Genomic DNA, 26,879 nt, shown 5'->3' with positions numbered 1-26,879 from the left:
GAACGGGTTTCCCAGCGTCCGACTGTTAATTGCCCGAGCGCCATTAAATACAGCAGACGGGGCTCCGAATGGCTGAGGCAGGATGCCCACCACCTTTTTGACCAGCGCCAGGAGACCTGCTGGCTCCACTAAATCTAGCCCTCTTTGTGTCCTCCCCACCGCTTACTTTCCCACCTAGATTTGTAACATCAGCAAACCAGGATAAATTATACTCAGCCATTAATCTAAGTCATTAATATAGATTGCAAATAGCTGATGCCCCACCACTGATCCTTGCAGCACCCCGCTAGTAACATCCTGCCAATCTGTGAATGATCCATTTATTCCTACTCTGTGTTCTATCCTGTAGCCAATCCTCTGTACACGGTAATGTATTATCCAACCCCATGAGCTGTTATCTTGTGCAACAACCTTGGAGCATGTTATCAAATGCCCTTTGAAAATCCAAATGTACTACATCCACCAGTCTTTCTCTGCTTGTTATTGCTTCAAAAAATTCTAGTAGATTTTTGAAACACAATTTCCCTTTCATAAAACCACATTGACTCTACCTAATCGTATTCTGATTTTTGAAATGCCCTGTTACCATTTCCTTAAGAATGGATTCTAGCATTTTACCAATAACTGATATCAGGCTACCAGGCCTGTGATTCCCTGTTTTCTCTCTTTCTGCTTTCTTGAATAGCAGTATTACCTTTGTTACCTTCCAATTCACTGGGACCACTCCAGAATCTAGGAAATGTTGGAAGATCACAACTAATGTATCTACTGTCTCTGCGGAAACCTCTTTTCAAATCCTAGGGTTTAGGCTGTCAGGTCCAGTGTATTTGTGTGCTTTCAGTCCCAGTAATTTTTCCAGTACTTTTTCTTTACCAATATTAATTACTTTAAGTTCCTCACTCTCATTAACCTCTTGGTTTCCCACTATTTGTTTTTTTTTGTGTCTTCTACTGTGAAACCAGACACGATAATTCTTTAACATCTGTTTCTTATTCCCCATTATAATTTCTCCTATCTCAGCCTTGAAGGGGCCCATGTTTACTTTTGATACTCTCTTCCTTTTTACATACCTGTAGAAGCTCTTACTATGTGTTTTTATATTTCTGACTTATTTACTTTCATATTCTATTTTCTCTCTCCTTATCAATTTTTTGGTCATCCTTTGCTAGTGTCTAAAATTTGCCCAATCCTCAGGCTTACTACACTTCTTGCTAATAAAAGTCTCTTCTTTTATTCTAATACTATCCTTAACCTCTTTAGTTTAGCCACAGATTGATCACTTTTTCCAGAGTTTTTATTTCTCAATGGAATGAAGATTCATTGAGAATTATGAAGTATTTCATTAAATGTTCACCATTGCTCAACTGTCATACCTTTTAATCAAATTTCCCAATCTACCTTAGCCAAGTTTCCCCTTATAACTATGTAATTAGCTTTATTTAAGTTCCATGCTATGGTTTCGGACTGATGTATGCCACTTTCAAACACAATGTGAAATTCTGTCATATTATGATCATTCTTTCCCAGAGAATCCCTTACTATGAGATTACAAAAACAAAATCTAAAATAGTGTCTTCCCTTATTGGTTCCACGAAGTATTGTTCTAGGAAACAGTATCTGTAAATCTTCAAAATTTTATTACCTGTGATTAATGTAATGATTTCAAATTAAAAATGGATCAATGAACTTCGGTAATATGACATAGCTTCATCTGAAAAAATGTTTAATAATGTGAACCTTGCTTCACAATGAATACTGTGTCAAGGATCAGATGTAACCAAGTTATTAATTAAATGCCAGGTTGGAGTAATAGGTTGAGATAAATGCACTTGTGGGCTACAAACTATTCATAACGATTCAATTAATTGCATTATAGGGATTTATCAGCTTATATTAATAAAACTTGATATAGAGAGGAAACGTAATAAAATATGGGGGTTGTGTGTCAGTGAGGATTATGCATCGTAAATCTGCAGCAAGACAAGGTTTGGGCTGACAAGTAGCAGCTTTTACTGGCGCCACATACCAAACTCCTCTCCACTATCTTAATGCAGGCATTAACTGATTTAAAGTAAGCGTCTCCGTTAATATATTGGAGAAAATACTGGCAGTAATTCCTCCTGTTTGAGCTTCATTCACACTGCAACATTGTGCACGCTCCGATCACGTCCGCAGCACGAAAGCAAACCTCTGAATGGAGAGAACCCCGTCCGGAGTGCGAGCCAATCGCGGCGGGCCACAGAGTCACGTGATACGCGGCTGTCTTGGCTCGCGCGCAATTTCAGGAAGTGATGCAGATATCGGCGGAAGTGAGCGAATGAGGGGAGATGGCTGCTCCGAAGAGCGTTCCTCGGGACGCGCAGGTAAAGTTTCCCCGGCCGCGGTAGCTGGAGCCCCTGCCGGCTGCTCCTAAGCTCACATTGATCTCCTGGTTCTCCTGCAGCGCCGGGTGATCCTCTGGAGGCCGGCACTCACTCGCTGCAAACATGCTGGCCGCTCAGATGCAGACTAACTGCATCTTCCAGAGAAGTGACAGCAGATCTCCTAATGTGGGATCACAGTAACTTGGGGTTGGTAACAGGTGCAGAAGCAGAGGGATCGGAGGAGGAGGAGAGGGGGGTGTGGGTATGTGTAAAACTCAGTGAAGGTTCCAGGGTAGGTTGCGAAAGTGGTTAATAAAGCATATGGGAGCCTGGGCTTTATAAATAGCGGCATAGAGTACTAAAACAAGAAAGTTATGATAAACCTGCATCAAACACTGGTTCAGCCTCGACAGGAGTATTGTGTCCAGTTCTGGGCACCACACTTTTGGAAGGATGTTGAGGAATCAGAGAGCATGAAGAAACGATTCATGAGAATGGTTCCAGGGATAATTCTGAGAGACAGGGTAAACTGTCATATAAAGGCACCGATTAAATCAAGGATAGTCCCCATGGATTTAGATTTTTAGATTTAGAGATACAGCACTGAAACAAGCCCTTTGGCCCACCGAGTCTGTGCCGACCATTAACCACCCATTTATACTAATCCTACACTAATCCCATATTCCTACTACATCCTCACCTGTCCCTATATTCTCCTACCACCTACCTATACTAGGGGCAATTTATAATGGCCAATTTACCTATCAACCTGCAAGTCTTTTGGCTGTGGGAGGAAACCGGAGCACCCGGAGGAAACCCACGCAGACACAGGGAGAACTTGCAAACTCCACACAGGCAGTACCCAGAATTGAATCCGGGTCGCTGGAGCTGTGAGGCTGCGGTGCTAACCACTGTGCCGCCCCGTTAATGGAAGATCTTGTCTGACTAACTTGATTGAATTTTTTGAAGAAGTAACAAGGAAGATTGATGAGGGTAGTGCAGTTGATGTGGTCTGTATGGATTTTAGCAAGGCTTTTGACAAGGTCTCACATGGCAGACTGATTTTTTTTTAAAAAGCCTATGGGATCCAGGGAAATGTAGCAAGCTGGTTACAAAATTGGCTCAGTAGCAGGAGCCAAAGTGTAATTATTGACGGGTGTTTTTGCAACTGGAATGCTGTTTCTATTGGGTTCCGCAGGGCTCAGTACTAGGCCCCTGCTTTTTGTGGTATATATTAAGGATTTGAATGTAAATGTAGGCGGCATGATCAAGATGTTTGCAGACGACACAAATATTAGCTGTGTGGTTGATAGTGAGGATAGCTGTAGAGTGCAGCGGTTCAAGAACATGGTGCACCAGCAGCTTCTCAAGTGCAATTAGGGATAGGCATAAATGCTGGCCCAGCCAATGACGCCCACATCCCATGAGCGAATAAAAAAAAAAGGAAGCTATCAATGGACTGGTCAGGTGGGCAAAAAAGTGACAAATGGAATTCAACCTGGAGAAGTGTGAGGTGGTGCATTTGGGGAGGTCAAACAAGGCAAAGGATTACACGATTAATGGGAGAATACTGAGAGGTGTAGAGGAAGTGATGGACCTTGGAGTGACTGTCCACAGATCGCTGAAGGTAGCAGGACAAGTCGATAAGGTGATTAAGAAGGCATATGGAATCCTTTCCTTTTTTAGCTGAGGTATAGAATACAAGAGCAGGGAGGTTATATATCAATAGTTAGGCCACAACTTGAGTATTGTGTGCAGTTCTGGTTACCTCATTACTGAAAGGATGTAATTGCACTAGAGAGGGTACAGAGGGGATTTACGAGGATGTTGCCTGGACTGGAAAAATGCAGCTATGAGGAAAGATTGGATAGGCTGGGGTTGTTCTCCTTGGAACAGTGAGGGCTGAGGGGAGATTTGATTAAATTATACAAAATTGAGAGGGGCCTGGATAGAGTGGATGTGAAGGGCCTGTTTACCTTAGCAGAGAGGTAAATGACTAGGGGGCTTAGATTTAAAGTGATGGCAGAAAGATTAGAGGGGAGATGAGGAAAAAAAATTTCACCCAGGGTGTGGTGGGAGTCTGGAACTCGCTGCTTGAAAGGGTATTAGAGGCAGAAACCCTCAACTCGTTTAAAAGGTGTCTGGATATGCACCTCAAGTGCTGTAACTTGCAGGGCTATGGACCAAATGCTGGAAGGAGGGATTAGGCTGGGTGGCTTGTTTATCAGCTGGCCGAGTGGCTTCTTCTGTGCTGTAAACTTTTTATGATTCTATAAGGAACTTCAGTTACTTGAATAGATTGGAGAAGCTGGGTCTGTTGTCCTTGGAGAGGAGAAGATTAAGAGGAGATGAGGCATCTGGGAAGAGTAGATAGGGAGAAACTGTTCCCTTTGGCTGAAGGATCCAGAACCAGACGACACTGATTTAAGGTGACTGGCAAAAGAAGCAACAGCGCCATGAGGAATTTTTTTTACTGAGTGACTGGTTGGGATCTGGAATACACTGCCTGAGTGTGTGGTGGAGGCAGATTCAATTGCGGCTTTCAAAAGAGAATTGGATAATTATCTGAAGAGAAGAAAATTGCAGGGCTATGGGGAAAAGGCAGGGGAGTGGGACTAGATGAGTTGCTCTTGCAGAAAGTCAGCATGAACAACTCCTTCTGTGCTGTAACCATTCTATGATTTTAAGTCGCAAAACGCTTCTTAGCCAATGATGAACCTTTGCTATTGTAGAACATTGTTTATGGGACCTTGCTGTGCAACTATGACCAGATGATCTATATTAATATTGATTGAGGGAGAAATATTGGCCAGTTAAACTTCCCTGTTGTTCAAATGGTCCCACAGAAACAGAGGAAACTCTGTTTAATATCATCCGAATGAAGGCAGCTCTGACATTGCAGCACTGCCTTAGTACTGGAGTGTCAGCTGAGATTATGTGCTCCAGTCTGATGAGTGGGACCTGAATCCACAACCTGGTGAATCAGATGTGAGCCAAGGCTGAAGTGTGTAGTGCATTTGATAATGTACCACATTAAAGGCTGGTTAACAAAATTGAGGCTCATGGAATCAGAGGTCAGTGTCCAATTGGATAAAAAATTGCCTTAAGGACAGAAAACAGTGAGTTGTAGTAAATGTTTTTTTCCAGACTGGAGAATGGTACAGTGGTGTTCCCCAAAGGTCAGTGCTGGGATCATTGCTTTTTTTGCTAATAATATAATTACTTGGATCTTGGAATACAAAGTAGAATCCAAAATTTGCTGATGGCACCAAACTTGGAGCTGTGACAAACAGAGAGGATGATATGAACCTCATGCAACAGGACATAGATAGGCTAGCAGAATGGGCAGAGAGGTGGCAGATAGAATTTAATGCTGAGAAGTGTGAGGTGATGCATTTTGGCAGAAGGAATAGGGAGAGGCAATAAATACTTCATGGCGCAGTTCTAAAGAGTGTGCAGGAACAGAGGGACCTGTGGGTGCATGTGCATCGATCTTTGAAGGTGGCAGGACATATTAAGAAAGTGGTTATTAAAGCATATCGTATCTTGGGCTTCATAAACAGTGGCATTGAGTACCATAGAACCATAGACAGTACAGCACAGAAGGAGGCTATTCAGCCTATCGTGTCCGTGCTGGCCGAATAAACTAGCCTCCCAAATTAATCCGACCTTCCAGCACCTGGTCCATAGCCCTGCAGGTTACAGCACTTCAGGTACATGTCTAGGTACCTTTTAAAAGAATTGAGGATCTCTGCCTCCAACACCATTCCTGGCAGCAAATTCTATACACCCTCTGGGTGAAAAAGTTTCCCCTCATGTCCCCTCTAATCCTTCTACCAATCACAAATCTGTGTCCCCTGGTAACTGACCTCCCCGACAGGGGAAACATATCCTTCTTGTCCACTCTATCCAGGCCCCTCATAATTTTGTACACCTCAATCAAGTCACCCCTCAGCCTCCTCAGTTCCAGGAAAACAACCCTAGCCTATCCAATCTTTCTTCATCGCTGCAACCTTCAAGTCCTGGCAACATTCTTGTAAATCTCCTGTGTACTCTCTCCAGAGCAATTATGTCCTTTCTGCAATGTGGTGACCAGAACTGCACGCAATACTCCAACTGTGGCGTATTCTATACCTCGGCCAATAACTGAAAGCAATCCATATGCTTTTTTCACCAATCCATCCACCTGTCCTGCCACCTTCAGGGACCTGTGGACATGCACTCCAAGGTCTCTTACTACTTCTACCCCTCTCAATATCCTCCCATTTATTGTGTATTCCATCGCTTTATTTGCCCTCCCCAAATGTAATACCTCATACTTCTCTGGATTGAATCCCATTTGCCATTTTTCCGCCCACTCAACCAAAACATTGATATCATTCTGGAGTCCACGGCTTTCCTCCTCACTATTAACTACACGGCCAATTTTTGTGTCATCAGCAAATTTCCCGATCGTGCATCCCACATTTAAGTCCAAATCATTTATATATACCACAAACAGCAAGGGACCCAACGCTGAGCCCTGCGGAACGCTTTCCATTCCATTCGCAAAACATCCGTCGACCACTACCCTTTGTTTCCTGTCACTGAGCCAATTCTGGATCCAACCTGCCACCTCCTCCTGTATCCCATGGGCTTTCATTTTACTGGCCAGTCTGCCATGCGGGACCTTGTCAAGTGCCTTACTAAAATCCATGTAAACCACATCCACTGTACTACCCTCATCAATCCTCCTTGTTACTTCCTCAGAAAACTCAACTAAGTTAGTAAGACATGACCTTCCCCTAACAAATTCATGCTGACTATCGCTGATTAATCCGTGCCTTTCTAAGTGGCAATTTATCCTGTGTCTCTCAGAATTGATTCTAATAATTTACCTACCATTGAGGTCAGACTGACTGGCCTATAATTATTTGGCCTGGCCCTCGCACCCTTTTTAAACAATGGTACAACGTTCACAGACCTCCAATCATCTGGTACCTCGCCAGTATCTAGTGAGGATTTGAAGATTATCCTCAGCATATCTGCTATTTCCTCCCTGACTTCCCTCAACAACCTGGGATGCAATCCATCCAGTCCTGGTGACTTATCCACTTTCAGGGATGTCAAACCCTCAAGCACTTCCTCTCTCATTATGGTTATCGTATCCAATATTTCACACACCTCCTCTTAAACTACATCAACCCTCTCCTTTGTGAAGACAGAGACAAAAAACTCATTAAGAACCCTGCCCACATCTTCTGTTCCCCTGTGCATCTTTGATAGGCCCTACCCTTTCCTTAGTTTTTCTCATGCTCTTAATGTACTGATAAAAACATCTTTAGGTTTTCCTTGATTTTACCTGCCAATAATTTTTCATGTCCTTTCTTTGCTTTTCTAATTTCCATTTTTACTTCACCCCTGCACTTTCTATACTCCTCTAGGCTTTCTGAAGTATTAAGATATTTGTGATTGTCATCAGCTTTTTTTGCTTTAACTTGCCCTGTAAGCTTTTAGATTACCAGGGGGCTCTAGATTTGGCAGTACCACCCTTAATCTTTGAGGGGACATGCCTATACTCTCCCTGTAGTATCTCGCTCTTGAATGCCTCCCACTGGTTTGCCACTGATTTTCCTTCAAGTAGCTGTATCCAATCCACTTTCGCCAGGTCACCTCTCAGTTTCTTAAAATTTGCCTTCCCCCAATCTAGAGCCATTGCTCCTGTTTTATCTTTCTCCCTTTCCATGATTATGTTAAAACTAACTATTATGGTCACTTTCTCCAAAATGGTCACCCGCTGTTACTTCATCCACTTGCCCTGCTCAATTACTGAAGACTAAATCCAGAATTGCACCCCCTCTCGTTGAGTACAGAAGTAGGGAAGTGTTGCTGAATCTTTATAAAATGCAGGTTAGGCCCCAGCTGGAGTATTGCGTCCAATTCTGGTTGCCACACTTTAGGATGTGAAGGTCCTTCAGATGGTGCAGAGGAGATTTACCAGAATGATTCCAGGAATATGGGATTTTAGTTACAAGGATAGGGTGGAAAAACTGGGGTTCTCCTTAGAACAGGGGAGATTTAACAGAAATGTACAAGATTATGACAGGCTTAGATAAATTAGACAAGGAAAAACTGTTCCCATTAACTAATGGTACGAGGACTAGAGGACACAGATTGAAGGTTTATGGCAAGAGATCAGGGGGACTATGAGGAAGAGCTTTTTTATGCTGCAGGTGGCGATGACCTGGAACTCGCTGCCCACCAGCGTGGTGGAAGCAAAGACAATGACTTCAAAAGAAAATTGGCCATTTGAAGGATATAGACTTGCAGGGCCATGGGGATGGAACAGGGAAGTGGGACTGTCTGAATAGCTCCGTGGAGAGCCGGCCTGTACTCGATGTGCTGAATGGCCTCCTTCTGTCCCGTAAATGACTCTGACTTTATTTCAGCTGCTCTGGTGACAACTGTACTTAATTGTTTTCTTTAACTTTCACTCCTTTTAATTATTGTATGGAGAGATCCCCAATTGATTAAAGGAATGTAAACTGAGTATGCATTGCATTAAACTCTATTTAGAATTTCCCAGAGAAAGAAAAGGGATAGAGTGCATACTGGCTGCTGTGGATAAATAATTGGTCCATAGGGATATCACACCTTTTGCTGGAAATATCTGGAGGAAGAGTTACTTTTATTTTTTTATTTTAGAGATACAGCACTGAAACAGGCCCTTCAGCCCACCGAGTCTGTGCCGACCAACAACCATCCATTTATATTAACCCTGCAGTAATCTCATATTCCCTACCACCTACCTACACTAGGGGCAATTTACAATGGCCAATTTACCTATCACCTGCAAGTCTTTGGCTGTGGGGGGAAACCGGAGCACCCAGCGAAAACCCATGCGGTCACAGGGAGAACTTGCAAACTCCGCACAGGCAGTACCCAGAATCAAACCCGGGTCCCTGGAGTTGTGAGGCTGCGGTGCTAGCCACTGTGCCGCCCGTTAAGTGTGAATGAATCACTTTGTCTTGTTACAATGGTTTCACTTTTGAAAATAGCCTTCGATATTTGCCTCCAAAATAGTGCTAGGGATGTCGCTGCTATTCAGCCTCTTTTACATGCCTTCTGTAACAGAAGTTGAGCATGTTTAAAATATTTTAGTTGAAATTGAGTTTGTTTAGAAATGGAATTTGCTCCTTCCATCCCATTTGGTGTGTTAGATTTTCAGCCATACAAGACATCATCTGGATTTTATTGTTTGTGTGGACAGTGTACACAACAGTCATAGTTTGAATCTTGGGTTCCTTACAATGGCCTTGCAAGAAATTGGAAAATATGTGTTCTGCTGTTACTAGAAGCTGAAGAATTTTCTGGCACTTAGAATGAGTTTATAAAATTGTAAGTATTAATCTGTTTGCAGATAGTTCTGGTTTGACTAGTAACAGCAACAAGAATCGAGCGAGTTAATGCTTTTGTCTGCTTCTTTGTACAACAAGCCACCTTGATTTGTGTCCAGTAAATTGCACGTTTTTAAAAAAAAAATGGAATTCAACATTCCCTGGGTTTGGTTTGAAATAATTTGCCTTTGACAAGTAATTTCAATACTTATTTTGTGATGGAATATAATGGACGTTATTGCTGATTATTTAACCTCCTCTTATACCTACTGTAATAATTGGAAAATAGGCATTATTACCTGAAATATTTTCCCCCAACTTTCTTTTTAAGTTGTCCTGTCTAGTATTTTAATGTTCGATTAATTACTCGAATTGTTATAGCTTTCTCAAAACTGGCAGTTGAGTACCTTTGCTCCTACTGGTTTGTAGATGATGCACATTTAATGAGACTGTTAGTCATTTAAACAATTTGCTTGTTTTTCTATTGCACTATATCTTCATAACTTGCCAAATTGCAACTTGCCCAGCATTTTTTTCTTTGTATTAGCAAGAGACTAAGATTAGCAATGATTTCACTGTGCTAATATGCCGAAACCAGTTTTTGACCACCTTTTGATGCATTTGTAGAGTAACGAGAAATGTTGCGTACATACTTAGTAAATAATTATCATCCGGCAAAACTCATGCTTTTTCATTTTCTGTAGGTTATGGCTCAGATTCTAAAGGATATGGGCATCACTGAATATGAACCAAGAGTTATTAATCAGATGTTGGAGTTCACTTACCGTAAGTAAACACATGGGGCCTGATAATTCGGAGCCAGAAAAAGAGCAGGGGAGAGGATTTTCAGATGGGAAACCCAGTAATATAGGTTTCTCACAGGTCCTGCTGAATTGGAATTTTTTCAGCAGGTTTCTCGCCTGATAACCAGCCAGATTGACAGGCTGGCTATGTGTCTGGTTGGAAAGCAATTGGGGAGTGGATGTCAGGTATGTTCGACATCGCTGCGGTGGTGGTGGGGAGGGGACATGGTGTGGACAGAACATCCTGAGGGGTGATGGTGGAGTTGGATATCGTGAGCAGAGTTTTTGGCTGATTGCGGGAGTCCCATCTAGGTGTTTAAAAGGTAAGCTTGATGAGCCTGGGGAAGCACTCCTGCCCGCTCTCTCTCCCCACCCCCCCCCCACTCCCCTACCAGGCTCACAAGCAGTGCAGTAAAGGCATGGATCCATTCTCTCTCGCTTTTCTTTTATCTGCTGGGGTTCTTGAGGTTTGCAGATGTTAAAAATAAAACTTGAGTTAAAATGGGGGCATCCTTAAATGATTTTAGTGACAGGCCTGCCTCCTGAGGCAGTGAGTTCACCCACCCCCCAAGTCGCCACTGTTAAAAGCTGAAATGGTCGGATTTCCCATTATTTAACCTTCCACCCACCCTGAGGGGTTAAAATTTCCCTATGATGTAAGATGGGCACTATTGCAACAATATTCTTTATATGTAGTCGCTTGATTATCCTTGTACCTTTCAGGATATGTTACCACTATACTGGAGGATGCAAAAATATATTCTAGTCATGCTAAAAAAGCAAGTGTTGATGCAGATGATGTAAGGCTAGCTATTCAGTGTCGGATGGACCATTCATTTACATCCCCTCCTCCTAGAGATGTAAGTATTACTCAATAAAAAGTTTTATTCATGATGATAAGCAGCACTGAATTAATTAAAAATATGCATTTTAAATTTTCATAACCAATCTTTAGTTTCTGCTGGAGATTGCACGTCAGAAGAATCAGAATCCACTACCATTGATTAAACCATATGCTGGGCCCAGGTTGCCACCAGACAGATACTGCCTAACAGCTCCAAACTACAAATTGAAGTCACTACATAAGAAGGTATTTGTCATGATAGTATCATGGGCCTTGATATTGGTACAACTTTACATATCAAGCCTTGGCTGGATTTTAAAAATTCTTCTGTATTCCCAACTTTAAAGGTGACATCATCCACTGGAAGAATAACTGTACCAAGACTAAGTGTTGGCACATGTGTTACTAGTCGGCCCAGCACACCAACACTGGGTAAGTTGCAATCTAGTCTTTGTACCAAGGCTGAATTACAGCTGTTAATAATCCTGTCATACAGCAGTAGTCTTGCCCAAGCCAGATGATTATATTTCAAACTTAGCACAACTTGAGGGATTCCTCCCCCCGCCCACTGACTGTAGTAGCATTGCGCAAAGTAACTCGTTGCAGGTTCTAGCTCTTTTATTCCTTTAATATGTAAGTGGCTAATGTGTTGTCCTTTCAGATTGCTTATTTCCTGGAGAATCTGATCCATTTACCCAAACTTTATAAAAAGAAATCCCTGTAAATAGTAGTGACTAGAAAGGATACCATGACAAGTTGTATGGAGTACTGTTTCTTCCAAGTACTAAACTCAGATAAAATTCAGACCTTATTTCAGATTTCCAGCATCCACAGTATTTTGCTTTTATTTTACTAAACTCAGGGAATTTGGTGCTGTGAGGTAGGTGGTTCTGTTCTGATATTTAAAAAAAAAAGGAGTGGTCTGAGAGAGGGCACGTGATTCAGTGAGGCCTGAGTATTGTGGTCTAGAGGCACTAATTAAAATAAATAGTTTAAACAAGGTACTAGACTGTAAAAGAGAGAATAGAGTTTTTTTTTAGATCATGGATGGCAGCTGAAACCCGTTGCTTGCAATTCCTGTGCCGTGTGGGAACTCCAGGACACTTCATGTGTTTTGGGGGACCAAGTGTGTAGGAAGTGTCGCCAGCTGCTTGAGCTCAGTGTTTTCGAGCTTGAGGGACAGCTGGAGTCACTGCAGAACATCAAGGAGGCTGAGTGTTTCCTGGGTCATGTGTTCCAAGAGGTATCCACCTCACAGGCAGTGAGAGTTCAAAATAATAGATGGACGGCCATCCAGAAGAGTAGGAAGAGCCAGGAAGTGCAGCAGTCTTCAGGGTGTGTGCCAATCTCAAACTGGTACTGTGCATTGGAGGCTGCTGGGAGTGTAGTTCAGAATATGGCCCCAGTAGGCAAGAGACTGCACAAGAAGGAACGCCAAAGTGTAGAAATACAGTTATTATAGGAGATTCCATAGTTAGGGGGACAGATAGGCATTCCTGTAAACGTCATTGTGAGTTTTGCTTGATTTGTTGCCTCCCTGGTGCCAGGATAAAGAACATCACAGAGAGGGTGCAGAATATTCTGCAGGGGGAAGGGAGTGAGACAGAAGTTTTGCTACACCCAAGTACCAACCACATAGGGCAGGCATTGAGGAAGTTAAAAAGCAGGACTTCGCAGGTAGTAATTTCTGGATTATCCAGTGCAACATGCCATCAAGAGTAGAAATAGGAAGATAGGGAGTGTCAATGCGTGGCTTGAGGCATGCCCACGGAGGGAGGGCTTCAGATTCTTGGGGCACTGGGACCAATTCTGGGGCAGGAGACACCTATTCAAAAGAGACTGGGACCAATGTCCTCGCGTGGCGATTCAATAGTGTGGTTGGGGAGGGTTTAAACTAAATTTGCAGGTGCATGGGCCCCAGCATATAGACGTAGAAAAGAGGAATATGGAAATAAAGGAGAGTGTTGAATAGTACTAAAAAATGAAGTACTACTATATTCGATAGAAGCAGACTAAGAACTACGAGGAATACAAATACAGCTTGGATTGCAGGTATGTAAACACACAAAGTGTGAATAAAGTCGGTGAGCAACAAGCACAAATAGACGTGTGGGAATATGATGCACTGACAGTAAGAGAAATAGGGATTAAAAATTGAGAGGACTGGGCGCTTATTATTAATGGATACAAAGTATTCAGAAAAGATAGGGAAGGAAAAAGAGATGTGGGTGGCAGTAGCGATTAAGGAAGATGTTGTAGTGTTGGAAAGAGAGGAAGTCCTTGAGGAGGCAAGGACAGAATCCATTTGGTTAGAATTGAGAAGCAAAAAGGGTATAAATATGCTACTGAGGGTATTCCATAGGCCTCATTAGTGAGAGAGAAAGATAGAGGAGCAAATTTTATGGGAAATCACAGAGATGTGCAAGAACTATAGTGTGATATTGGGGGACTTTAGTTACCCAAATATTGTTTGGGATAATGTTAAAGTAAAGGGAGGGGGAGGAATTTCTGAAATGTGTTTAGGAGTACTTCCTTGATCAGTACGTTCTTGGTCCAACTAGAAAGGAGGCATTGCTGGATCTGGTGCTGGGAAATGAGGTGGGCCAACTGTCTATAGGAGGACGCTTGGATAAGAGTAATGGAGATGAGCAAAGAACAATCTAAAGTGGAACTTCTAGATTGGAAGAGGGCTAACTTGAATGGGATGAGAGGGGATCTAGCCAGGTTAAGATGGAACTAAAGTTTGACAGGAAAAATTATAATGGAACAATGAGTGATCTTTAAGGAAGTGATGTTTCAGGTACATGCTAGATATGTTCCAACAAGAGAGAAAGGCAGGGAAACCAAAGCCAGGGCTCTTTGGATGACTAGGGCGATAGAGAATATCTAGAAACAAAAAAGGAGTGTGTATGTTGGGTGAATTCTTCAGGTGAGAACCAGGCCAAATACAATAAGTTGAGAGGGGAAGTGAAGCAGAAGATAAGACTGGCAAAGAGAGAATATGAGAATAGAATGGCAATCAACATAAAAGGGAACCTTAAAATCATTTACTGGCATTTGAATAGTAAGTAGATAGAAAGAAGCAGGGTGGGGCCCATTAGAGACAAGGAAGGTGATGCATGCTTAAAGGCACAGGGCAAGGCTAGAATACTTAATGAGCACTTTGTATCCATGTTTACTAAGGAAGAGAATGCTGACAAAATATCCGTAGACCGGAGATGGTGGAGGTAATAGATTGGCAAAAATTGATAGGCTGGATGTACTGGAAAGGCTGGCTATGCTGAAGAGCGGGTAAGTTGCCTGGTCCAGATGGCTTGCATCCCTGGTTGCTAAGGAAAGTTGAGGTGGAGATAATGGGAAGATTTACCATAATCTTGCAAGCCAGAGGATTAGAAAGTGGCAAATGTGATACCCTTGTTCAAGAAAGTGTATAAGGACATTCCTAGTAACTACAGGCTGGTCAGTTTAATATCAGTGGTGGATAAAGTTTCGGAAACAATAATCAGGGAAAAAAGTAACAGGCACTTGGAGAGGTTTGAGTTATTTGAGGAGAGCCAGCACGATTTGTAAAAGGCAGATCGTGTTTGACTAATCTATTTTAATTTTTTGATAAAGTAACAGTGAAGGTTGATGAAGGGAATGCAGTGGATGTTGTCTGTATGAATTTGAAGAAAGTGTTTGACAAAGTACCACATAAAAGGCAGGTTAACAAAATTGAGCCTCATAGAATAGGAAGGTCAGCGTCAGTTTGAATAAAAAGTTGACTTACGGACAGAAAACAGTGAGTCGTGGAGAATGGTTGATTTTCAGACTGGAGGATGGTAGACAGTGACTACTGTCTACCACCCAAGGGTCAGTGCTCGGACCACTGCTTGTTTTGTTATATATAAATAACTTTAAAAGCGGAACACAGAGTAAAATTTCACAATTTTCTGATGATACCAAACTTGGAGGTGTGGCAAACAGTGAGGATGATATCAATCAACTGCAACAGGACATCAGCCAGCAGAGTGGGCAGACAAGTGGCAGGTGGAATTTAATTTAATACAGAGAAGTGTGAGGTGATGCATTTGGGCAGAAGCGATAGGGAGAGGCAATATAGGCTTACTGGAACAGTTGTAAAGAGTGTACAGGAACAGAGGGACCTTGGGCTCTTTGTGCACAGATCCTTGAAGATGGCAGGACATATTGAGACTACTTAGCAAACATATACTATCTCGGGCTTCATAAGTAGATGTGTTAAATACAAAAGCAGGGAATTATGCTGAACCTTTATAAAGCTCTGGTTAGGCCACAACTAGAGTATTGTACATTTCTGGTCACCACACTTTAGGAAGGATGTGAAGGTCCTTGAGAGGGTGATAGAAAGATTTACCAGAATGGTTCCAGGAATAAGGGAATTTAGCTACAAGATTAGGTTGGAGAAGCTGGGGTGGTTGTCCTTGGAACAAAACGGGAGATATGATAAAGGTGTACAAGATGATAGGTTTAGATAAGGTAGACAAAGAAAAGTTGTTCCCATGAGCTGATGGTACAAGGACTAGGGGACACAGATTTAAGGTTTTGGGCAAGAGATGCAGGGTGATGTGAGGAAGAACTTTGTGCAGCGAGTGGTAATGATCTGGAACCTTCTGCCTACGAGGGTGGTGGAAGCAGGGACGATGAATGATTTCAAGAGGAATTTGGATAGGCACTTGAGGGAAATACACTTGTAGGGCTATGGGGATAGAGCAGGGGAATGGGACTGACTGGATTGCTCTACAGAACCAGCATGAACTCTGCTGTAATGACCCTATGACGAGTATTTTCTGATATTAAATCAGTCATTATAACAGTTTAAATGTAAACTTCAGTTCTTACTCAGGACTGGCTGTTCTAAAATTTGATTTTTATCAATAATCATTTATTTCTTGGTGGAGTTTTTTTTTAGTTTAGTTTAGCTTAGTTTAGAGATACAGCACTGAAACAGGCCCTTCGGCCCACCGAGTCTGTGCCGACCATCAACCACCCATTTAGACTAATCCTACACTAATTCCATATTCCTACCATATCCCCACCTATCCCTATATTTCCCTACCACCTACCTACACTAGGGGCAATTGCTAATGGCCAATTTACCTACCAACCTGCAAGTCTTTTGGCTGTGGGAGGAAACCGGAGCACCCGGAGGAAACCCACGCAAACACAGGGAGAACTTGCAAACTCCACACAGGCAGTACCCAGAATTGAACCCGGGTCACTGGAGCTGTGAGGCTGCGGTGCTAACCACTGCGCCACTGTGCCGCCACTGAGTTGGTGGCACTCAGCTTCAACCCCTTAATCGCTGTCCTTATATGCTTCAGTCTGCAGATCAATTTATAATCTCAAGCATAGCTACTGAAGCATCGACATATTGGTGCTGAAGATACTGTAATAAACTGTTTGGAACAAGGGGAGCACTTTTCTTGTACAGACTGAATTTCACTGTTACAGGAGAGCCCGCTTTAACTTGCACTCTATGATTAAGTCAATGTTCAGTTCCACCTAAATTTTTTTTTTATCCGCGTGAAGTTTCAACATCAGTTTCTTTTAAGGTCATTTTGGGAAAACTAGGGTAGATTGTGTCAGTTGAAGATGGGGAAAAAAATCAAAGGTGTATTCCTGTTTCCCAAGTACCTCACAAAGACAGAAACAGTTATTTATTACAGATTTCATCTTATAATTTTAAAGTCTGTGTCCTCTGTTGCAGTCGATTGATGAGGATTTTAGTAGTTTGAATGTAATATGCACAGAATATTGAAAGTTTTCAGAATTTGCTGCACTATAATTTGCATTTGTAGGTACACCATCATCACAAACGGTGGCTGTTACTGCAAAGGTTGGAACACCTGTGTCATTGGCTGGACAGAGATTTACAGTACAAATCCCTTCCTCACAAACTAATGTTAAACCAGGTAAAATTACAAACTTGTGATTTATGTAACAATGCATTCATAATAGCTTGCTTCTATAGTAAAGGTTAATCCCATACTTCAAAATGAATGCTTCCATTTATCTGGGAGGGTGAGCGGGTGAACCTCTCGGCTTTTGTTTTACTACTTTCACCCCTACTATAATGTTATTAAAAAAAAAACTTAAATTTATATACTGCCATTTCACATTCTCAGGTTATCCCAAAGTTCTTCACAGTCAATTAATTTACATTTTGCAGCATAGTCACTATAGTTCTGGCAGCCAGTTTGAACAAGCAAGATCACACAAGTAGCGAATAAGATGTGACCAGTTATTCTGTCGTGGTAGTGTTGATTGAGGAAGTTAGGCCAGAACCCCTAGAGAGCACTTCTAACAGTGTAACTCAGGGTTGTCCAACATCTGGCCCACGGGTCAGCATCCGGCCCACCAAAAGTTTCCGTCTGGCCTGCGGCTGTAACCTGTACCTGGGGCCGTTCCTCATCCTCGCTAGGAGTCCGTGACTGGAGATGAGAAATTCCGGATTGTCAGACTGGCTTTTGAAAAAGATCTCAAGTCAGTTTTACAGCTGACAGATCCTGACAGGCAGTTTCTGAACTTCGGACAGATTCAGGGTTTTTTAAAAGCATGCCGGAAAACCCAGAATCTGTCTGAAGTTCAGAAACTGCTGTTCCCTATGTCAGGATCTGTCAGCTGTGAAATTGACTTGAGATTTTAAAAAAACTGATCAACCATCTGCTGAGCGTTCCTGCTCTCTGCAACTGTCAGAGGGGAAAAGGGGGACAGACAGAGAGAGAGAGAGAGGGGGTGAAAGGGGGACAGAGAGAAGAGAGTGAGAGGGGCAGAGAGTGATCAAGATCATTCTTGACAGAATAACATCTATCTGAAATACTCTGCATTGCTACAAGAAGTGTGCAGGCAAACATTGACTATTTGTGTGAGCAAAAAGATGCTCACTAAATCAGTGTCCAATATAGTGACCGGAAAGTAAGTCAACAGATGCTGCCAGACCTGCTGAGTGGTTCCAGCATTTCTTGTTTTTATTACAATAAATTAGTCTTCTCATTTAACGCTTATTCACAAAAATTCACCTTTGTTGTTGTTTTGATTAATAGTAAAATAAATTTTAATGCCTTTATCTTTCCAGAATTGTCTGACCGGCCCCCCATATAAGATAAAAGTTGTAATATGGTCCCCTCATGCGAACAGGTTGGACAACCCTGGCGTAACTAAACAGGCAGACCTTTGATTTAATATCTTGTCTCGAGGATGGCATATCTGCTGTTGCGGCACTCCTTCAGCACTGCACTGAAGTGGCAGCTAAGATAAGCTGCAATGGGGGTTGAACCCAGAATGTTTTGGTTCAGAGCTGACACTGGCCAAACCACTGTTATTACATTTTAAATATTTAGTGATTCCAGTAAATATTTTCAAAAATCTGTGCTGTAGCCTAGTGGCTGTGGTATTGGCTTAACAATTCAGATGTTGTGAGTTCAAGTCTCACCAAGGTAAATTGAGAAATTGAGTTCATCAACAGTCTAATGATTTATGGGCTGACATCAGATAAAGTAACAATGAAAGCTGCTGACTTGTTGTAAAACCCCAATTGGTCACTAATGTCTGTCAGGGAAGGGAATCTGCCAGTCCTCTTCGATTTGGCCGAGATGTGATCCTGGTCCGAAACTCTATGATTGACTCTTTCGTATTGTTACTGTCAAATGAGGAGGGTTGAAGGCCTTCCCTCTTTTCCCTCTCCTTGTTAGACCACAACAAATTTAATTCTTTCTTAAAGTGGATGTACTGGCCAATTCAGTAGGTGGTTGATTACTTTCTTGCTATAATCATAAGACCAATCTGACAGGTTTTCTTGAGTTAAAGAAATAGGTTAACTTTATTGTACCTAAACCGAACTAATAAAATAATAAACAACGCGCCAGCTTCCACTCTCGCACACACCTTAGTCATTTACACACACAAATAGGTTACTGAGTGAGTAAAGGGGAAAGGTGGAGTTAGAGTCCATAAAAAGGTATACAGTCTGTGGAGTTTGGTGATTTGGCTGGCTTCTAGCTGAATTCAATGATCCTGAGGCTTTTAGTTTGAAAAAGTAGATGACTGGTTCGATGAGTCTCTTGGAGATAGTGATGTAGATGATTTCCTCCAACTGGGTTTCTGATCCAAGCCGGAGTATGCAAAGGTGGTCAGTCAACAAGCAGGATTTGAAAGCTTTCAAGCTGGGATGGAGAGAGAGAGAGGGACCCCACTTAGGGCCAGCTTTTGTCAGAGTCAAGTTGTTTCTCCTCTGCTGCAGGGAAAGGACTAACTTAAAACCACAGATGGGGAGGGGCTTGTCACATGACAGTCACTCCGTGATTCAAAACTTAGCAGTATTTCTCTCTTGCAAAAAAGAACAAGTAGTTCCTTTAAATTTCCTAGGTCTTGGTTCTTGCTAGGGAATTAGCACAGACATTTTGTCTCCCTCCTCACAGTCCTTTGCAATGTAAGATGCAGTGTAGCAAACTAGGTGATCATAAGCTGCTATCAAAGTCATTTTTAATTTTAAATATGTCTTTTAAAAAAAAAATACAAATTCTGATCTCCACTCCAGTAGATTAAAGAAAATTATCATTCAACAAAGCAGATTTGCCTGACACCTCCCCACCACATGAAATGTGACAACAGGAACATTTCGTTATGAAGCCACAAATTAAAAAGAAACTGCACAGACACACTCATTAGTCTCATTGTCACAGCCATACTCTAGTTTTAATTCTTTTTTATCCAGGATTTTGCACAAGCACAACTGAGGAACTCCAACTGCTTTGACTGGGCTCAGTCAGCTTGTGCTCCAGCACACAGTGAATTTCCTTGTGTATTTCTACAAATCTTCCCTTTCCGGTTTCTCTATATTAGTGAACACAACCCTGGATTCAAAATTGTTCATTACTTGGTGAAAATCATCCAGTGCTTTTTGTACATGTTTTTTCTGTGCTCATCCAGCCTTGTCCACAATTCCTCATCAGTTAGGATATTTGACTTGTAGTCACCACCATTACCACCCTCCAAATCTGCCACAAAAACCTTTTTGAGCTTAAGGTTTTCCTCTGGCTTATGAGCTTTTCTGTGTCTCCCTTCAGAATTTAAATCTTTAATTGCTAGGTCTTCAGTCTGAATTTCTTCCCGAACCTGGATCAGTTTCCTGGGACCTAGGTGATGGAGATTTTGTTTTATAGGAGGGGTCTCTCCTACATCTACATCATGTTTGGTTAGGGTTTTGCACCCTGGTTTGTCCTTGCAGATCCCTCTAAACGCTGTGAGCAGCCTTGTTAGGTCTCCTCACTTCTGTGTTAAATAGGAGAATGCAGCGCCTAATTTCCCGAACACTTCAGTGTTAGCTAGCCGAATGGTAGAAGGTGCGATTTGGGAATCCTCCAGGCCTTCCTCGAACCTATCCTCACTGTCCCTTCACTCGGTGAATCCTTGTTCACCACTTTCCAATTATAAGGCAAAGAAATGAGCATAAACAGGCTTTCTTAGGTTTGAAGAAGAAAAGTGAAATTTATTAAAACTTAAACTCGAATACTGTTATCGCCTCCGGATATACGACGTGCCCACTCTAGCATGCACACGCGATACACACATGCAAATAGGGACAGAAAAGAGCAGAAGATAAATAAAGTAGAGAGGTTTGAGGCAATATCAGAAGAGTTTCTTGTTTACTGTGCTTCGAGTTCAGTGTAGTCCTTTAGTAAGTAGTCTTGCTTTTCTTTGGGGCCCAGTATTCTTCTTAAACCATGTTCACTGCAGAAGACCTTTCTGTCTTGGGGTTCATGTGTCTTCAATGGGTCTTCAGTTCCGTGAGAAACAGATGAGAGCAGACAGGAGAGAGGTCTTTTCAGTCTGGGAGCAAAGAGCTTTCTGAGTTCAAATTCCCTGTGGCAAGTTCAAATTCAAAAATAATTCCCAACAGTTAGTTAGTCATGTGACTAAACGTCTGACCACGTCTGTTCATGTATTCGGCCATCTTAGCAGTTAACGTGGAATGCTAGCCTCCCTACCTTCAACGACTGGTAGTCAAAAGTCCATTGTGGATTAAATTGGAGCAGGGAGTGGCCCCTTTGTCTATTCCAAGTACTGTCTGTTACTATGCAAAAAAGGTCTTTCTGGTGAGGGGCCTGGCAATTCCTTGTGATAGGCCCTCTTCCCAGCAGCAATTTTAAGGTTTAATGTTCATGTGGCAAAATAATGTGTGCCTCGTTCTTGGCAGGTGGGGGGCCTGCATGACAAAATCTTCAAAAAAAAAAGTCAGATCTCCAGTCAGTGGATTAAAGAAAATTATCATTCAACAAAGCACATTGACGTAACAGTATTCTCAGGACAACTAGAGATGGGCGTTAAATGCAGCCTTGACAGTGACGCCCACAGCCTGAGAATGAATAATTAAATAAACAATTCGATTATCTTTAGTTTTCTGTCTTGCATTCAGTTAATGTGTAATGTTGATGCAAAACATTTCAGTAGCGCAGATATAATGTATTTGTTTCCTACTGTGTTCCCTGATGATAGGTGCTCTTGTTTTTCTCTGTCCTAATACTTGCTCTGTTCTTCCACCCTCCTAATTCAGATGGTATACTGATGCTGCCAGTATGAAGTAAGATTAGCATATTTGTTTAGTTTTCCTTTTTTAGGGAGTTTTTTTTTTTACTCATTCTAAATCTCTGTTTGCAAGGCAGAAGAAGAGCTGACAGGTGAGGGTGTCTGAGGATTCTTTATCCAATGGGCTGCATGTATGTGAAAGACCGATGTTTAAATTCTGGACTCGGGTAGTGCAACAGAGTGTGCCAGGAATGAGCAAGGAGATGAAAGCCAAGGATAAAGTAGTGACATTGGCAACAGTTGCATAGGCAGGTTACTTGTTCAGATTTATAAAAATAGGTTTTCGCTGATCATCAAGCAAGATTTTCCAATGCGCTGATGGCTGTCCTGCACTCTGCTGAAAGGAAACTTTGCTGTACTCCAAACACAAACAATTTGCAGATTTTCAGATATTTCAACCAGTCTTGGATCTTGTGACAGTTAATCTCAACAGCCATTGGTGGGGCTGGGAGAAGGAAAAGATAAGTGACAGAAGACTTGAGGATAATTGGAATTATTTGACTTGTTATGACTGACTGCTCCAAACAAAGCCCCCAATCAAAAATATACGATTCTAATTGTGGTGGGAGCAACGCACTGTTAATTCAATCCCATCCCTCCACAGATTGCCTAACCTATCATTTTAAACTTTCCAAAATTAAGAAAGACCCAGCCAAATTGTGCCATCTATGAACCCCCGAATGAGGCTAACCAAACCAGGTGTCTTTAAATCAACGAATTAACTGTTTAATTCTAAAACCTAAATTCTTAAAACTACTAAGATATAAACAACATTTAAAATAGAGAAACTTAGAGTCTTAGCAGATTTACGCTCCTGCCGGATGTGAAACAGTCCAAGGTTGCTTGAAGTCCTCACAGCCATCTGATGGGCAAAAAAGATTCTTCAACAGTAGAACAGTCTGTAGTCTAATCTAGAAGTCTAAATTGTTGCTTTCCTTCTCCATTTCTACAATTTCTACTTGCAAACATTTTTTAATGAATCAATTTGGCTTTAGAATTTTTGAGGGATAAAAGATTGTCACAGTCTAACTTCCCTTCCTTCAGTTTAAATTATCAGAGATCTCTGTTTTGGCTTGACTTTTTAGAATTTTGAGAGAATAATAAATAAACAGACTAAATTCTTTGCCTTCAGTTTAAATGGTCTGAGAGCACTCCTTTCAGGTGCTAACACACAGCTGTCTATCTGTTTCTCGGAGTTAGAACAGACTGTTTCAACTAAAAATCCAGTTCAAAAGATAAATTGCAACATTGTATATCCAGTCCTTGGTCTCTGGCTGTTGCCAGCAAACCAGGATGCATTGTTTGAAGCTGGTTGGTTCCCTCTCCATATGGTTGTATCCAACGGCAACCAAAATGCACTTTCTCTCACTCCTGAGGCTTGCTGGTTCTTAAAGCAGTACGGCTTCTTTTCCAGCCTTAAAGGCACACCACATTCTTCCCGAAAAAAAACTGCACGATCAAAACAGACTTAAGAAATTGTTTACTGTATAGATTAAATGACGGGTGCTACATATTTCCGAAATAGTCTACCCATTAAAGCAACTTTGGGATTTTTCCCATAAAAATAATTGTTTTGTATTTCCTAGCATTATAAATTGCCTGCCCTTTGTATGATTGAACTGTTTAGATCACTGAACAGTTGGGTTAGGAGAATTTACTGTGTGTCAGTCATAGCTCAGTAGGTAGCACTCTCACCTCTGAGTCAGAAGGTTCTGGGGTCAAGTCCCACTCCAGGACTTGAGCACAAAAAAAAATCAAGGCTGACACTCCAGTGCGGTACTGAGAGTGTGCTGGGCTGTCAGAAATGTTTTCTTTCAGATGAGACATTAAACCAAGGCCGTGTCTGCCCTCTCGGGTGCACATAAAAGATCTCATGGCAGTATTTCGAAGACTAGCAGGGGAGCTATCCCTGGTGTCCTGGCCAATATTTATCCCTCAATCAACATCACAAATACAGATTACCTGGTCATTATCACATTGCTTTTTCTGGGAGCTTACAGTGTGCAACAAATTGCCACGTTTCCTGTGACTTCACTTCAAAAATACATGTAGTTCTAAAGTGTTTTGAGATGTCCAGTGGTTGCGAAAGGCACTATATAAATGTAACTCTCTCTTTCAGTATATAATGCTGGAATATAACTCAAAATAATGCTTTTTAAGCAATATCCAAAAAGCTACAATTGAAAATGGAAATGCCCAGTTCTAATAGACCTAGATTTCTATTTGGGCCAAGAACAGGTTTTTAGTTGATTTTTAAATTTTACTCTGCTGGCTGCTTACTGTATCATCAAACTGATTTGTGTTTTTAGCTTTACTAGCATTTGTTTACTGTAGGACAGAATTCCTAAATATACTGCACATTTTCTTACAGCTACAGGCATTTCCTCAACAACTTCAGTCCAAAATGTGTTGATCAATCCATCTCTGATTGGCTCAAAAAATATCCTTATCACAACTAACATGGTCTCAACCTCAGGTAGCACCAATGAGGTAAACCCATTGAAACGGAAACATGAAGATGATGATGACTATGATGCTTCCTAAAAGTGGATCTGACCATCGTCTTGCAAAGTTATTCTTTCAGAAAAATCCAACATAATGAGACTCCCAGCTACACATGATGAACATCTGCTAATTTCAGTTTGGGATTGCTTGCAAATTATCCAGTTTGGACAGGCTGAGCTGTACATCCAGTAATGTGAAGCTAATGTGTAAAAGTGCTTATAGTTTATATGGCCAGAATTGAGAATATGATGTGGAAACTGTCTTGTTCATATTAAGTAAATGTGCCATTCTAAATACTGTAAACAGTCAGCTAAAATCTTAAAAAAAAAAACAGTCAGCTAAAATCTTGGGATCCCTACTTGCCACAAGCTTATTCCTAAATTGCTTTTCATGAAGATCAGTTTTCTATACTTAAATAATTCCTTGTAATGTGAAGAATTCACATTTTCTGAATTATTTTTGGACATTGATTTCTGCATATTTTGTTTTTGCATTATGTTTTTCACACCATTTGGTGTAAATAGTTGCTTTCTGGTTTTGTTTCCTGGCAATTTAGAGTTTGCCAGTGTTGTCAAAGTCGCTTCAGGTAACAAACACAAGATTAAGTTTACATTTTTGTGCTGTTTTTATAGAATTATTCAAAATATGCCAGTTGTATTTTAAGAAATTTTGTACAATGTATCAGATTTTTGCTAAAACAGTCACTTGGTTTGACATCTGTACATATTGGAAAAGCGAGTTTCTTTGCAGTCTGGATCTGATGTAGGGTTTTGTCACTAGGATAATTTCGTATAATAGAATTATTTTTGGACAGCTGTTAAAGAGTAGATCATACTTCGTGTTTTTCAATGGTGTATATTCAAAAAAGAAACTTGAGGTCTTCAAACTAATAGAAATGTCTTGCAAGCGTAAACCGTTTTATGGATAACAGTTCTGTACTGCATTTCTTCTGTTTTCACATTATTTAACCCTCATGGTTAAAATTGCTCCAGAATTTAAGCTACAATATATTGTCATTTTTGTTATGCTATACATTTCAGTTTGGAAAATAGTTTGACACGTATGTGTTATGCTGCCTGTTTCTAATTAACATACAATTCAAAAAAGGATTCCACACTCTCCCTCTATCATCCCAATGTTTATCAAGCTGAAGCTGGCTAAAAGAATGGAGTATTTTTTCCCCTTTGGGTATCTTCAGTATCAAGTGTGACCAAGTGTAGAATACAGCGTTATTTCCTGTGCCCCAAACAATGTTGCATAACAAAAACGTCGGAAAAATAGCCAGTTGGAATTTTCCTATTTCTTTCCTCAGCCACCTTTGATCTTATCAAAGATAAATTTATTTCCTTGCCTCCTTCCTCTCCCATTATACTAATGTGATTGAGTACCTTGTAATCAGCAAGGAAGTTTTCTTTTCACAAGAAAGAGGGACTCATTTACAAACCATCTTTCTACATTTTCAAAACCTCTCAAATGTTTCTTGTAACTTGCATTTTTGGAATGTAGTGACTGCTGTAGATAGCAACAACGTGATGAAATGAATTATCATTTAATTTGGTTTTCGATGGTTACGACTGAGGACGAAATGGGGGCCAGGGCACTAGGAAAATTCCCTGTTGCTTGAGCAGTTCTACCTGTCCAAGCAGACATGGTCTCTATCTAGTATCACATCGGAATGACATTGCCTCTGATGTTGCAGCACTCCCTTGGTCCTATATTGGGATTGTTAGCCATGGCTTAATTGGAGCATTCTCGCCTCAGAACATCGTGGGTTCAAGTCTCTTCAGTCTAGGCTGACACTCCAGTGCAGTACTGAGGGAGTTTTGCACTGTCGGAGGTCATGTTATTTGAATGCAACGTTAAACCAAAGTCTTGTATGTCATCTCAGGTGGATGTAAAAAAATTCCCATAGCACTATTTAGATGATGGAGAGAGTTCTTCACATTGTCCTGGGTCAATATTTATCCCCCAACCGACATCACATTGGTGTTAGTTGGACCTTTCTATGTGCAAATTGGTTGTTGCGTTTCCTACGTTACAAGTGACTACAAAAAAATACTTCGGGAAGTCCTGAGGTCGTAAAATGTGCTATATGAATGCAAGTCTTTCCTTGCACTGGAATGCGATCCTGGATTATGTGTATAGACAAATGAGGGAGATTATTTGTCCCATCTGGAGCAACCCTACAGTCCTTCATCACAATTTTCTCTGAAAGTTTTTCAGGATTTTTAGCTGCATTACTGTATCTGGAAATCCGTTCCCTGTATCGATCGCTCTTCGTGTGAAGAATCTGTAAATTTGCAATTTTCCGGTTTGAATTGTGTGCATTTGTCCTACTAGCATTGTTTAGCTTGAAGTAGTGTTCTGGGTTTACGCTTTCTGT

General features: G+C 41.3%; 1 protein-coding gene across 1 annotated transcript; it reads left to right on the top strand.

Moving 5' to 3' along the window:
• Positions 1–2,295: 2,295 nt before the first annotated feature.
• On the top strand, positions 2,296–25,495 carry taf9 (TAF9 RNA polymerase II, TATA box binding protein (TBP)-associated factor). The gene is made up of 7 exons (XM_068047733.1): positions 2,296–2,363; positions 10,444–10,525; positions 11,266–11,402; positions 11,498–11,632; positions 11,734–11,818; positions 17,206–17,319; positions 24,363–25,495. The coding sequence occupies exons 1-7, from the start codon at positions 2,328–2,330 to the stop codon at positions 24,533–24,535; spliced, it is 762 nt and encodes a 253-aa protein (XP_067903834.1). The 5' UTR covers positions 2,296–2,327; the 3' UTR covers positions 24,536–25,495.
• The last annotated feature ends 1,384 nt before the right edge of the window (positions 25,496–26,879 follow it).

The sequence above is a fragment of the Heterodontus francisci genome, chromosome 15, assembly GCF_036365525.1.
Source record: "Heterodontus francisci isolate sHetFra1 chromosome 15, sHetFra1.hap1, whole genome shotgun sequence".
Classification (NCBI taxonomy): domain Eukaryota; kingdom Metazoa; phylum Chordata; class Chondrichthyes; order Heterodontiformes; family Heterodontidae; genus Heterodontus; species Heterodontus francisci.
This window is presented reverse-complemented; position numbering and strand designations above follow the sequence as displayed.

What these genes read in the sequence shown, in the direction of transcription:
- taf9 (XM_068047733.1), top strand. Translation starts at nt 2,328, where the DNA reads ATGGCTGCTCCGAAGAGCGTTCCTCGGGACGCGCAG. An exon ending in GATGTTGGAGTTCACTTACC is followed by an intron (nt 10,526 to 11,265) that starts GTAAGTAAACAC and finishes TGTACCTTTCAG; the next exon opens with GATATGTTACCACTATACTG. An exon ending in GCCCAGCACACCAACACTGG is followed by an intron (nt 11,819 to 17,205) that starts GTAAGTTGCAAT and finishes TTGCATTTGTAG; the next exon opens with GTACACCATCATCACAAACG.